General features: G+C 56.6%; 2 protein-coding genes across 19 annotated transcripts in view; one reads left to right on the top strand and one right to left on the bottom strand.

The window, feature by feature from the left end:
- Window positions 1-8710, top strand: part of DYNC2I2 (dynein 2 intermediate chain 2) — a 29516-nt gene extending 20806 nt beyond the window's left edge. For 3 of the 6 annotated variants that reach the window (XM_039474907.2, XM_039474910.2, XM_074395421.1), the window contains exons 2-9: window positions 2923-3171; window positions 5467-5576; window positions 6027-6184; window positions 6667-6776; window positions 7165-7332; window positions 7505-7737; window positions 8012-8169; window positions 8391-8710. In XM_039474907.2, the coding sequence (XP_039330841.1) occupies window positions 2923-3171; window positions 5467-5576; window positions 6027-6184; window positions 6667-6776; window positions 7165-7332; window positions 7505-7737; window positions 8012-8169; window positions 8391-8629 (1425 nt within the window). In that variant the 3' untranslated portion in view covers window positions 8630-8710. Of the gene's footprint in view, window positions 1-1565; window positions 2460-2922; window positions 3172-5466; window positions 5577-6026; window positions 6185-6666; window positions 6777-7164; window positions 7333-7504; window positions 7738-8011; window positions 8170-8390 lie in introns of those variants that run through there. The other 3 variants (XM_039474908.1, XM_039474909.2, XM_010351279.3) reach the window with 2 other exon arrangements.
- The window catches only part of SPTAN1 (spectrin alpha, non-erythrocytic 1), an 85646-nt gene continuing 81290 nt past the window's right edge, over window positions 8701-13056 (bottom strand). For 8 of the 13 annotated variants that reach the window (XM_074395412.1, XM_074395415.1, XM_074395414.1 and 5 more), the window contains 6 exons: window positions 11695-11749; window positions 10057-10253; window positions 9894-9947; window positions 9660-9806; window positions 9424-9571; window positions 8701-9157 (listed from right to left, as the gene is read on the bottom strand). In XM_074395412.1, the coding sequence (XP_074251513.1) occupies window positions 9032-9157; window positions 9424-9571; window positions 9660-9806; window positions 9894-9947; window positions 10057-10253; window positions 11695-11749 (727 nt within the window). In that variant the 3' untranslated portion in view covers window positions 8701-9031. Of the gene's footprint in view, window positions 9158-9423; window positions 9572-9659; window positions 9807-9893; window positions 9948-10056; window positions 10254-11694; window positions 11750-12851; window positions 12915-13056 lie in introns of all 13 variants that reach the window. The other 5 variants (XM_074395410.1, XM_074395408.1, XM_074395409.1 and 2 more) reach the window with 1 other exon arrangement.

Here is a 13056-nt window from a genome sequence, read left to right as displayed (position 1 = left end):
CCATTGCACTCCAGCCTGGGCAACAGAGTGAGACCCTGTCTCAATAAAGTCGGGCCGCCTGGGTTCAAGTCGATCACCTTTTGCTGTGTGACCTTGGGTGAGTTACTCAGTTTCTCTGTGCCTCAGTTCCAACAATAATATGAAGATGGGATTTACTTTGTAGGGTGGTTGTGAGGAGGAATGAGGTGATGGGGGTGAAGCTCTCGGCACTGCCTGGAAGTGAGCTCTTAATGGCTGGCGCTGTCATCAGTGTTGTGGCTTTCACAGGGTTTGAGGTTCCCCCATAGTCCCTGCACATCTTGGCTGGGCACGTGCACTTTCTGATCTCCCCGCCCATTCATTCATTCCTTGGTGTGCGTGCTCCCTCGGCAGCCTCCTCCAGCTCGGTGGCTTTAAGTCACATCTCTGCTCAGAAGGTCTTGAGAGCCTGGTGACGTCCCCCGAGAATACTTGATGGCTCCCCATGGGTGGCTGAGGCATCTGAGTCCAAAGGAGGCTGCGCAGAGGTGCCGTGTATTCTCCGCCTGAGTGTGGCCTCACTTCTGGGGTCGCACCGTCCACATGTTCTCAATGCAGATCCCAGGGTCGCCCTGGATTCCCTTCTTTCCAGGATTCCCGGGCCAACATGTCCTCTTTTGTTTTTCTTGCTCTGATACCTAGGCTGGAGTGCAGCGGCACAGTCACGGCTCACTGCAGCCTCCACTCCCTGGGCTCAAGCGATCCTCTCACTTCAGCCTTCTGAGTAGTTGGGACTATAGGCATGCACCACCACCCCTGGCAAATTTTTAATTTGTAGTAATGGGGTTTCTTCCTGTTGCCTAGGCTGGCCACAAACTCCTGGACTCAAGTGATCCTCCTGCCTCGGCCTCCCATAGTGTTGGGAATACAGGCATGAGCCACTGCACTTGGGCAATTTTCTACCATAACATTTTATTCTGGCCCATGACGCTCCTTCCTAAAGCTTTCCACTTGGCTGGCTCCTTCATGTCCTACACGTGACAGCTCAGATGCCACCTGCCCAGAGGCCATCCTTGCCATCCCATGCAGACAGCCTCCCTGGCTGTTCCCTCCCTCTCTCATGTTCTGCATGTGCTCAGTGCTGTGTGGACTTGGTGGGGTTTTCTTGTTTATTTGTCTCCCCCACCCCTGTGTGAGGGCCTGGGGTACAGGAATCTTGCCCATTTTCTTTTCTGCTGTATCCTAATTAGGCAGATGATGCCTGGCAAGTAGATGCTCAATAAGTAATTTTTTTTTTTTTTTTTGAGACAGTCTTTCTCCATAGCCCAGGCTGCAGTGAAGTGGCGTGGTCTTGGTTCACTTCGACCTCCGCCTCCCGGGTTCAAGCAATTCTTCTGCCTCAGCCTCCCTAGTAGCTGGGATTACAGACGTGTGCCACCAAGCCCAGTGAATTTTTTTGTATTTTTAGTAGACAGGGTTTTAACGTATTGGCCAGGCTGATCTTGAACTCCTGACCTCAGGTGATCTTCCTGCCTGAGCCTCCCAAAGTGCTGGGTTTGCAGGTGTGAGCCACTGCACCTGGTTGTGTGTGTGTGTGTGTGTGTGTGTGTGTGTGTGTGTGTGTGTGAGAATGAACATCTGCTATGTGCCAGTTACCATGCAAAGTGCTGGGGATACAAAGATCAGACAGTCTTATGCGAGGGGGCTCACAGTTCATTAGGACACAGACAAGCAGAGAGAATTGAGTGGATGTACAGGTGAGGATGGGTGCCAGTGCTGAGGCCTCTGTGTGCAGAAGAGAACTGCCCTGGGGGGTCCGGCCCCGTCCTTCCTCCGGGCTTGCTGAGACTGGCCTGGCCCAGCTGGAATCCTGCATGAGATGGGAAGGAGGGAGTGTGGCAGTCCAGGGCCTTGTCATTGTCCCTTGAGTGGCTACCTGATGAGAGCCCCTCACAGATAGCAGAGATCACAATGATTGCTTCCGCCCCTAGCCTTCATCTGGTAAGGTTTGGGATGTCTGTAAGACAGGGAGGCTGGGCCAGGCGAGGTGGCTCACGCCTGTAATCCTAGCACTTTGGGAGGCCGAGGCGGGCAGATCACGAGGTCAGGAGATTGAGACCATCCTGGCTAATGTAGTGAAACCCCATTTCTACTAAAAATACAAAAAATTAGTTGGGTGTGGTGGCACGCTCCTGTAGTCCCAGCTGCTCAGAAGCCTGAGGCAGGAGAATCGATTGAATCTGGGAGGCAGAGGTTTCAGTGAGCTGAGATTGCACCATTGCACTCCAGCCTAGGTGACCCTGTCTCAAAAAAAAAAAAAAAAAAAAAAAAAGCTGTCCTTTCCTGTCCTGTTCTGATGTTTGTATTTATTCGAGGTATAGCCAAGCAGGGGACCAGCAACAGGCGTGGTAGCAGGGTGGACAGCAAGGCCTTTGGGGGCGGTGCTCTGCCTCCCACCGGGTGGCTCAGAGTGGATGCTGGAGCTGCCATTGCTCACCCAGGTGCTGGGAGGGCTGCCTGCCAAGGGAGGGCCTGGTGGTGTGAAGCTGGGGTGTTCATGGGCCGTTTCAGACCATGTGTGCCAGGATGCTGCCGCGAGCCATCATGGTTCTGCCTGCCCTCTGCGTCTTCAGAAATGGAGCCTCTGGCACCTCCAAATCATTGCACAAGAAGTCTCAGGGCAGGCTCTCACTGGATTGTTTGGGTCACGTGGCCAGGCCTGAATTGGTCACTGTGGCTGAGGTAGGGATACAGTGCTCTGATCGGCTGGCACTGACTGATCGTGGGACCTAAGAGAGTCAAGGGGTCATCTCTAACTTAGACCTCACTGAGAGTGGCTCTGTAGCCTGAGACCCACAGCAGCCAGGAGGAGGTCAAGTGGAGGGAGGAGGGGCAGGCAGGGGGTTGGGCAGGGGCTGTGGGAGGACAGCTAGGTAGTGATGCTCATTTTCACCCTCCCCCCAGAAAAGTTGCCAGACGGCCAGCATTGTCACTGCTGATGCATCTGCCCAGGTTCGGAATCATGCTGACGCCCAGGTGCAGACGGAGGCCCTGGAGCCTGTTGGTGTGCAGCCCCCGTCCCGGTGCGACATCCCCCGGCTCGCAGCCTTTCTTCGGAGAGTGGAAGCCATGGTCATCCAAGAGCTGAACAAGAACTGGCAGAGCCACGCGTTTGATGGCTTCGAGGTGAACTGGACCGAGCAGCAGCAGATGGTAGGGGACGGGCTGCTGCAGCCTCGGTCCAGCCCCTGCCCCACTTTTGTCTGCCCTTGTTTTCCTTCCCACAGATAACAGCCGTGCCAGTCTTAGTCACAGCCGGCACTCACCATGCTCATGTCCTGCCTGGTACTGGGCTAGGTTTCCAAAGAATAAGTCAGTGAGCCTTCACTGCTGTCCTCGAGGGAGGTGTTCTGTCCATTTTACAGTTAGGGAGATGGACACCTAAGTGGAAGTAACATCCAGAGTGAAACTGAACGGGCGGCAGTGGAGGCAGGCTAGAGCCTGGGGGCCCGGCTGCCGCACCTCTCCATATACGGTGTAGTGAGGGCCCTCTTTGGGCCAGGCCCAGTTTAGAGTGTCTCCTGTGGCATCTCATTTACTCCTCAAAACAACTGTTTGAGGCCCGTGTGGTGGCTCACGTCTGTAATCCCAGCACTTTGGGAGGCCAGGGCGGGCAGATCACCTGAGGTTGGGAGTTTGAGACCAGCCTGGCCAACATAGTGAAACCCCATCTAAACTAAAAATACGAAAATTAGCCAGGCGTGGTGGCGGATGCCTGTAACCCCTGCTACTTGGGAGGCTGAGGCAGGAGAATCGCTTGAACCTGCTGGAGACTGTGGTGAGCCGAGATCACACCACTGCACTCCCGCCTGAGTGACAGAGTGAGACGGAGTTCACTGTGCCCGGCCTTAGCATCGTGTTTTCAAGGTTAATGCATGTTGTGGCTTGGATTGGTTGTGTGTTTCTTTTGCGGCTACGTAACGTTCCATTGACAGACGATGTTTATTTACCCACTTCTCGGTTGGTGGAGTTGGCGATTTGGGCTGTTCCACTTTTTGGCTATTGTGAGTAGTGCTCCTATGGACATGGGTGTACAGGTGTCCGTGTGGACATGTGTTTGCATTTCTCGTGGGTCTAAGCCTAGGAGGGGAGTTGCTCGTCCTGGTCTCGGGCCAGCTTGTTCTCTGCAGCAGAGGCAAGGTCTTGCACATGCTACGGCAGCACGCGGGGTGCCGGCTGTGTAGCTTTCTATGAACATGGGGTCTTTCCAGTGGATAGTTTCTTTTTTGTTTTTTTTTGCAAAATGAATTTGGGTTTTTTTGAGACAGGGTCTTGGTCTGTTGCTTAGGCTAGAGGGCAGCAGTGCAGTCTCAGCTCATTGCAACCTCTGTCTTCTGGGTTCAAGTGACCCTCCCACCTCAGCCTTGTGAGTAGCTGGGATGACAGGTGCTCGTGACTATGCCCAGCTAATTTTTATATTTTTGGTAAAGATGAGGTTTCATCGTCTTGTCTAGGCTGGTCTTGAACTCCTGAGCTCAAACGATCCTCCTGCCTCGACCTCCCACAGTGCTGGGATTACAGGTGTGAGCCACCACTCCCAGCCCTCAGTGGATAGTTCTTTAAGTAGAATCATGAGGTCAACAGATCTGAAACTTCAGAGGATCTGGGAGACTGGATCCCTGGCACACACCACTTCCTGGGCAGCGGGTGCCTACCCCTGGCCGGGCTGGTCGTCAGTCTCCTCACATGCGGCTCTGGCTGGGTAGGGGCTAAAAGCGAGATGCCAGAGCCTGACAAAAAATGGTGTGCAGCTGGCGTGGTGGCTTACATCTGTCATCCCAGCGCTATGTGAGACCAAGGTGGAAGGATTACCTGTCAGGAGTTCGAGTCTAGCCTGGATAATGTGGTGAAACCCCATCACTGCTAAAAATACAAAAATTAGCCAGGTGTGGTGGCGCACGCCAGCTACTTGGGAGGTTGAAGCATGAGGATCACTTGAACCTGGGAGGCAGCAGTTGCAGTGAGCCGAGATCGTACCAGTGCACTCCAGCCTGGGCCTCAGCAAGACTCTCTCAAAAAAGAAAACTAACCACTCACCAACAAAACGTCATGTGCGTGTAGCACCATGTGATGTCGGGTGGTTGGCGTGGCTCATGTCGAGTGTCCCGCTCGGCCACGTTGGACACTTTCATGCTGCTGGGCAGCCACCCTATGTTCCTGCTGCAGCCGCTGAGGCTTGGAAACTGTGGAATGCTCCTGTGAGGGCAGCCGCTGCTCTGGGCGGGAGCCTGGTTGGCCTTGATTCTCAGGTTTTGCCTTCTGGGCTTCTGGAAGCATCCTGCTGGGGCAGATGTGAGGATGAACGTCCCACATTTTCCTCCAGGCCTTGCCGGGAGACTTGAGGGCCTCTAGGGCTAAGGGTGGCCCAGTCTAGGTGAGGTTTGGTTAGGCAGCCATAAAGCCCCCTGCTGGTGGCTTTGGGACTTAGGGTTGGGGATGTCTCCACAGGTGTCTTGTCTGCATACCCTGGGCTACCCCCCAGCCCAAGCACGGGGTCTGCATGTGACCGGCATTTCCTGGAACTCCACTGGCTCCGTGGTGGCCTGTGCCTACGGCCGGTGAGTGGCCTCAGGGTGGGTGAGGGGCAGTGCGCCACCCCAGGACCCTTGCTGGGCCTCGGTGTCTCCAGCTGCGTGCAGAAGGGTTGGCCCCAAGAGCCCATCCTGGGAGTCTCTTCTCAAGGCCTCCTGGGCAGGGTTGACAACAAGTGGCAGGAGAAGAGCAGGGAGCAGGGCTGAGTGCCAGGACCGCCACTCCCCCACCCAGTGGCCCCGGGCCTGCCTGCCTCACCTGCCCCACCAGCTGCTTCCCCATCCTGCATGGCATGGACTGTCCTTGGTGCCTGGGGACCTTTTTCCAGAGAACGCCACGCTCTTGGGGTGCTGGAGAGGAGCCTGGGGCACTTCAGTACCCAGAGTAGTGTCTGGTGGTGACAAGGACACAGGTGAATGTGTTGGCTAATGGGGAGAGAAGTGGGGCACAGCCAGCTCAGGCCTGTTCCTGCACAGGGTGGACCACGGGGACTGGAGCATGCTTAAGTCCTTTGTGTGTGCCTGGAACCTGGACCGGCGAGGCCTGAGTCCCCGGCAGCCATCGGCTGTGGTGGAGGTGCCTAGCGCTGTCCTCTGCCTGGCCTTCCACCCCACGCAGCCCTCCCACGTCGCAGGTGAGTCACCTGCTGCCTCTGCCTCCTCTCCTCTCAGGACTCAGCTTCCCGGCCTGCAGAGGTGCACAGGGAGCTTTCTGGGGGCCCTCTGGCTGGGAGACAGGAAGGTGGGCCCTGACCCCCTTGGCCTGGAACCCAGGTGAAGCCCTGCAGTTGTGGAATTCAGGGGAGTCTGGAAGGGGGCCAGGGTCAGGGCCAGGGCTGGGGGCTGTGCAGAGGCTGGAAGAGGCAGGTGCCCTTGGGAACCTGTCAGTGGGATGGGGCAGGCGATGCTGGAGGGAGCTGCCAGATGCAGGGCATGGGTGTCCGGCAAAGCTCCCTGGGGTGCAGCAGTGGGGCCGGCGGGGGAGGGGGGCAGGACTCTCCCTCTGCAGGGACGGCTTCTGTTGCCTGGCCCTATGTGTGGGTCAGGGTGGGTGCTTGGCCAGGAAGCCAGGCTGGGGAAAGGGCTGAGTCTCTGCCCAGGCCCACTGTTCCCGCAGGAGGCCTGTACAGTGGCGAGGTGCTGGTGTGGGACCTGAGCCGTCCTGAGGACCCACTGCTGTGGCGCACGGGCCTGACAGATGACACCCACACAGACCCTGTGTCCCAGGTCAGGGAAGGGACTGCTGGGTGGGGTGGGCTCTGAGGCAGAGTGGGGAGAGCGCACCCACTCTCCTAGGAAGGTCACCCGGGCGTTGGCAGTTGGACAGCTGCCTCCTGCATTCTCGGAGCTCTGACAGCGTGAGTCACTCCCTCAGGAGCCACTCCCAGAGCCCTGTGGCCATTCCCAGCCTCCTCTGCAGGGGCTGCAGTGCTGGGATTCTGGGACTGGAGAGGGCCCTGGGAACCCTCCGGGCCTGCCCCCTAGCGGGTGAGCCTGGCTCTGGGGCCTCCCCGATAATTCTTTTTTTCCTGGGAGAGAGGGTGGGTGGGAGTGGAGTGTGACACCTGAGCAGTTGTTCTTTGTCTTCGTCCTGCCCCGCACGCTGTCATCTCAGGTGGTGTGGCTGCCGGAGCCCGGGCACAGCCACCGCTTCCAGGTGCTGAGTGTGGCCACCGATGGGAAGGTGCTGCTCTGGCAGGGCATTGGGACGGGCCAGCTGCAGCTCACAGAGGGCTTCGCCCTGGTCACGCAGCAGCTGCCACGGAGCACCAAGCTCAAGAAGGTATTCGGCACCCAGAAATGGCCCTGGCCTGCACCAGTGAGCCTTGGGGGCGGGAGGGTGTGGCCAGTGGGCCTGACTTGCTATGATCCCCTGTACTGTTCTCTGGCTCTGTTAGGACAGCCAAGGGTCTGATGCCCTTGGCTCTGACCCTTGCGCTGCCATTTATCCACAGCATCCCCGGGGAGAGACCGAGGTGGGTGCTACGGCAGTGGCTTTCTCCAGCTTTGACCCAAGGCTGTTCATTCTGGGCACGGAAGGCGGCTTCCCGCTCAAGTGTTCCCTGGCAGCTGGAGAGGCGGCCCTCACACGGATGCCCAGCTCCGTGCCCCTGCGGGCCCCGGCACAGTTTACCTTCTCTCCCCATGGTGGTCCCATCTACTCTGTGAGCTGTTCCCCCTTCCACAGGTAGGTAGGAGGGGCCTTGGCTTTGGGCACAGTGGGACCAGGGCGTCCCTGTTGTGTGGGTCCCTAGCCTGCCCCGCTGCAAGTTCTTGCCTTCTGCCTGCCCTGAGCCCCGCATGCAGCTCTTTGCTGGTTGGCCCCAGGCATCGTCTCTTTAATGAGAGACCAACAAGGCCCTTCACAAGCCTGGCAGCCCAGGAGGGGTCTGGTGTTGGGGGCCAGCACCACCCAGACACCAGCATCAATTCCCTTGCCTGGCCCCCTGCATCCCATCTAGGAATCTCTTCCTGAGCGCCGGCACCGACGGCCACGTCCACCTGTACTCCATGCTGCAGGCCCCGCCCCTGACCTCGCTGCAGCTCTCTCTCAAGTACCTGTTTGCTGTGCGCTGGTCCCCAGTGCGCCCCTTGGTTTTTGCAGCTGCCTCTGGGGAAGGTAGGAAGGGGCCACTGGGCCTGGATCTCTTTAAGGGGTGGCCTGGGCCATTCTTCTATCTGGGGTTCTGGGTTGGTGAGAGACTGCATGTGGGGGTAAGGACAGCTTCCCTCAAGCGACAGTGGCTGCACGCAACAGGACTGAACGTGGGTGTCAGCCGCCGCCTGCTGTGTGGTTGGTCTCTAGTTTCTCTTACTCCATGTATCTCCTTATCCTTGCAGGTGACGTGCAGCTGTTTGACCTCCAGAAAAGCTCCCAGAAACCCACAGTTTCCATCAAGCAAACCCAGGATGAAAGCCCTGTCTACTGTCTGGAGTTCAACAGCCAGCAGACTCAGCTCTTGGCTGCAGGTGATGCCCAGGGCACAGTGAAGGTGTGGCAGCTGAGCACGGAGTTCACGGAACAAGGGCCCCGGGAAGCTGAGGACCTGGACCGCCTGGCAGCGGAGGTGGCCACCTGAGGGGTCCTGGGAGGCAGGCACAACACTTCTGTGCTGAGCCCTGACGTGAGCTGAATGAAGAAAAGCAAAGCTTTGGGTGAAGAGTTGTCATTTATTTGTCTTTTACATGAAAACAGAGTTGGGGGAGGAAGGAAGGGAGAACAGGAAGGGGAGGAGCCAGCTGCTTTGATTTTTCTGAAGTCGGAATGAGGGCAGCTGCTTCAAGACATGGATCTGGGTCCCCACAGTGACATGGTGATTGTGATTGGACCGGAAGCGGGTTAGTGAAGCACCATTTTCTACTAAGTCTTACTCCAAGCTAAGCAGGCTTAAGGTTACCGTGGAAAGAGCGAGCATATGGGAGTGGACATGCAGCAAGGCGACATGGGGCAAGCAGTGCGGGGTGGGTGACCAGGGAGCGGCTCAGTTCACAAAGAGTGAGCGAGTGAACTCCACGTAGTCGAATGCAGTGGGGAGTTCGCGGCCCTTGCCGTCCACATAGGGCTTCATGTGGGAGACGCAGTAGTCGGCTTGTTCCCGGGTCAGGTTCTAGGGGGAAGGGATGGTGCCCAGTGCCTGAGCCAGCTGCATCCACTTCAAACCCGACCTCCCAGGGCTCAGGATGCTGGGGGCTCAAGGCTCAGAGCCGCCCCTACGAGCAGATCCAGGACCTCAGCCCATACTGAGTTTTGATTTGTAACTGGGGAGGAAACTCCTGTACCCAGCAGGGCCTGTTGCCCCAGACTCAGCTCTGCCACAAATTTGGCTTTCGTTTTCCAAAGGAAAGCTCTTCACCCACCTCCCAGGGCCCGTACCTGGTAGAGCTCCTCCTTGGTCACGTAAGGCTTTCCCTCTGAGCTGAGGGCCCGGAAGGCGCTCTCAATCTCCTCACTGGACTTGACGTTCTCAGTTTCACGGCTGATCATGAAGGCCATGTATTCTTGCAGGGAGACGTGGCCATCTCTGGGAGGGGAGGGGAGGCAAGTGCCTGAGCAGGGAGGCCAGGTGGGAGCTCAGAGTGGAGGCTCACAGTACCCGGCCTGAGCCTCACCTGTTCGGATCCACTGTGTCCAGGATTGCCTCGAACTCAGGGTCAGGTTCCCCTTCCTCCACCATGGGCAGGTCATAGCCCAGGGAGCGCAGGCAGGATTTGAACTCCTGGTGGTTCAGCCTGCCAGACTTGTCCTTGTCAAAGTGTCTGCAGCACAAAGCCAAGGGCAGCTCAGCGCACAGCCCTGCTGCCAACCACCCCCCACCCAGCCAGGACGAATACGGCTGAACTCACTTAAACATCATGCTGAATTCTTTGAGGGCCTCCTCAGTCACACCTGTTGTGTTCCTGGAAGAAAAATAGAGTTAGGGAGCAGGCCCTCCTCACTGCAGGTGACCTTTCCTCCTCCTCCTCCTCCCCGCTCTGGGCTGAGCCTGGGCGCAGTCCTCCCAGGTACCTGGCCTGGATCTGCTGTTCCAAGTTGTGCTGCATGCGCATGCCCAGCTGGTCCAGCTGGTCCCACTGCTGGGCCAGGCCCACAGTGCTGTGCTCTGTGTACTTGTTGTCCAGGATGAGGGCCTCCTCCATGGCAGCCCCCAGGTCCTCAATCTTTTTGAGCTGACTTCTCATGGCTCGGATTTCCTGATGCTTGCGCTGCAGGGGTGGGGAGCACAGATGCTCGGACAGGGGCCCTCAGCTCAGCCACCAGCCCAGGAGCCACTTACTACCCTCCTTGGGGCTCCTGCTCCAGGCTTGGCCTGAGACCTCTTAAAACATGATAGAACAGGAATAGTGGGATGGGGTAAAGCTGAAGAAATCCCAATAACCTAAGCAGAGGGAAACACTTTAAATGTGAGGCTTACAAACCAGCTGCTAGACCCGCCAGAAAGCAGGCTTCACCGAGGACAAGTGCAGGGAGGACTCCAGAGAGCAGTGGCCAGAGATTTTTTTTTATTCATTCATTCATTCATTCAATTTATTTTGCACATAAGGACAGTGGAGAAAGTATTTGTTTTTGAAATGGACTCTTGCTCTGTCACCCAGGCTGGAGTGCAATGGCGCGATCTCACCTCACTGCAACCTCCGCCTCCTGGGTTCAGGCAATTCTCCTGCCTCAGCCTCCTGAGTAGCTGGGATTACAGCCACCTGCCATCATGCCCGGCTAATTTTTTGTATTTTCAGTAGAGATGGGGTTTCACTATGTTGGCCAGGCTGGTCTCGAACTCTTGACTTCAAGTAATCCACCTGCCTCGGCCTTCCTCAAGTGCTGGGATTACAAGTGTGAGCCACCGTGGCCAGCACCAAACACTTTAAAGTGAAGAACTCTTGCCGGGGAGCGGGGTCTCATGCCTGTAATCCCAGCACTTTGGGAGGCCAAGGCGGGTGGATTACGAGGTTAGGAGTTCAAGACCAGCCTGGCCAATATGGTGATTCCCTGTCTCTACTAAAAATATAAAAATGAGGCCGGGCACTGTGGCTTATGCCTATAATCCCAGCACTTTGGGAGGCTGAGGTGGGCGATCACCTGAGGTCAGGAGTTCAAGACCAGCCTGCCTGGCCAATATGGTGAAACCCTATCTCTACTAAAAATACAAAAGGCGTGGTGGCAGGTGGCTGTAATCCCAGCTACACAGGAGGTTGAGGCAGGAGAATAGTTTGAACCCAGGAGACAGAGGTTGCAGTGAGGCGAGACCATGCCATTGCACTCCAGCCTTGGCAACAAAAGCCAAACTGTGTCTCAAAAGATACATAAAAATAAATAAAAATTAGCCAGGTGTGGTGGCATACATCTATAGTCCAGCTATTTGAAGGGCCAAGACAGGAGAATTACTTGAACCCAGGAGGTGGAGGTTGTAATGAGCTGAGATTGCACCACTGCATTCCAGTCTGGAAGAGAGCACTAGACTCCATGAAGAAAGTAAAGAGAGACAGAACAAGAGAAAGAGATAGTGAAGAGCCCTAGACTGCTTTAGGCCAAGAGAAAGGGTAACCAATGGTGCATCTAGTTCCTGACTTTAAACCAAGAAGGAAAGGGTAGCCTAAGGGGTGGCTGGGTGAAAGGTCTGAGCTAGGCCAGAGCTCCAGGAGTACTTACTTTGGTAGCTTCAAGCTGGGATTCAAGGGTCCCCGATTCTTCCACCATGCAGGACCTAAACATGGAAGGACAGTGAGGAAACGGGCCTGCTCCCAGCTGACCGAGAGCTCAGAATGTACCTCCCCTCAGAGAGAGCAATGCCTGGCAACCTCACATTCCTTTTAAGGAAACCAAACCTAACTCTAATTGACCATCTTTACCTAATGGGCCCCAGGGATCTAGAAAGGGCAGGGAGCATTTCTCCCGTTCTAGAGATTGGAGGCTGCCCCTTTGTGGTGGGCCAGGGCTAAGCCCACTCATCTCGCTCCCATGCCAGGATGACTCAGGAATGGAGTTTAAATTCTCCCATGGGTGCAGAGTGGCTGCAGGCCTGTCTTAAGCATCCTCTCTGCAGCCATGGTGGGGATGGGACACCCTGACACCTGACAGGAGACCTCAGGGCAGAGGGGAGGCTAACCTGACAGCCCCACCACAGAAACCCCGGAGTGTCCTGGCACGGTTCCTGCAGGGGGAGCCCCATTCTAGGGGAAATGAGAGCATGACCCTGCAGACAGGGACACAAGTGGAGTGCTGGGAGATCACGACCAACTGTCGAAAGGAGGGAGATGGCTGTGACTAAGCCCAGATCCTGGTTCCATCATCTAGACACTGCCAAGGCGGGGGCGAGTGTCTGAGAGCAGGTGGGCTTTGGGGAGCGTCCTTCCCAACAGAACACAGTGCCAGGTCACAGAGACTACCAGTGAACAAAGACAAACGAGTTAGGGTTACGTGCAGGGATGAATTCACAGTGCGTGTGGCCTTGGTGGGGTTTTAGCCCAGGCTCCCCTGTACCCATGTTCGCCCCAACCTACCCTTTTAAAACCCAGCGAGCCAGGGTTAGCTCTGCCATCTCCCCAAGTTCAAAGTGCTCTAGCAAGGCAAGGCACCAGGCTTCCTCCTACCCCAGCAGGTCAGACTCACAGTCACGCCATGTCCCCCCGGGGAAAATGCCCCCAGGACCTGGGGGCAGGAGGCTGGGTGCCGGTGCAGTGGGAGGACAGACCCCTCCTTCCCAAGCGGCCGAGGGCGGCAGGTTAGTCAGGGTGGAGCCGCCTGGGGATGTCAAGAGTGCATCAGTAAAGCCACAGTGAGGTAAGAAGAGAAATAAGGAGAAAAACCTTCCAGACAGATCATCCCCAACTTCATACTGATAGACACGAATGACCCGACGATATGCTATGCTATTCAAAGAAAAGAAACCGAATGAATACACCAAAGGGAGGGAGGCAAGAGCACACTGCGACAGATACACACAAGGCCCAAGCTGCAGGGCAAAGGCAAGGGCAACCCGGTGTCCAGTGGGTACCTCGAGGCAGCAGGCCC

This window comes from Saimiri boliviensis, chromosome 2 (assembly GCF_048565385.1).
Source record: "Saimiri boliviensis isolate mSaiBol1 chromosome 2, mSaiBol1.pri, whole genome shotgun sequence".
Classification (NCBI taxonomy): Eukaryota; Metazoa; Chordata; class Mammalia; order Primates; family Cebidae; genus Saimiri; species Saimiri boliviensis.
This window is presented reverse-complemented; position numbering and strand designations above follow the sequence as displayed.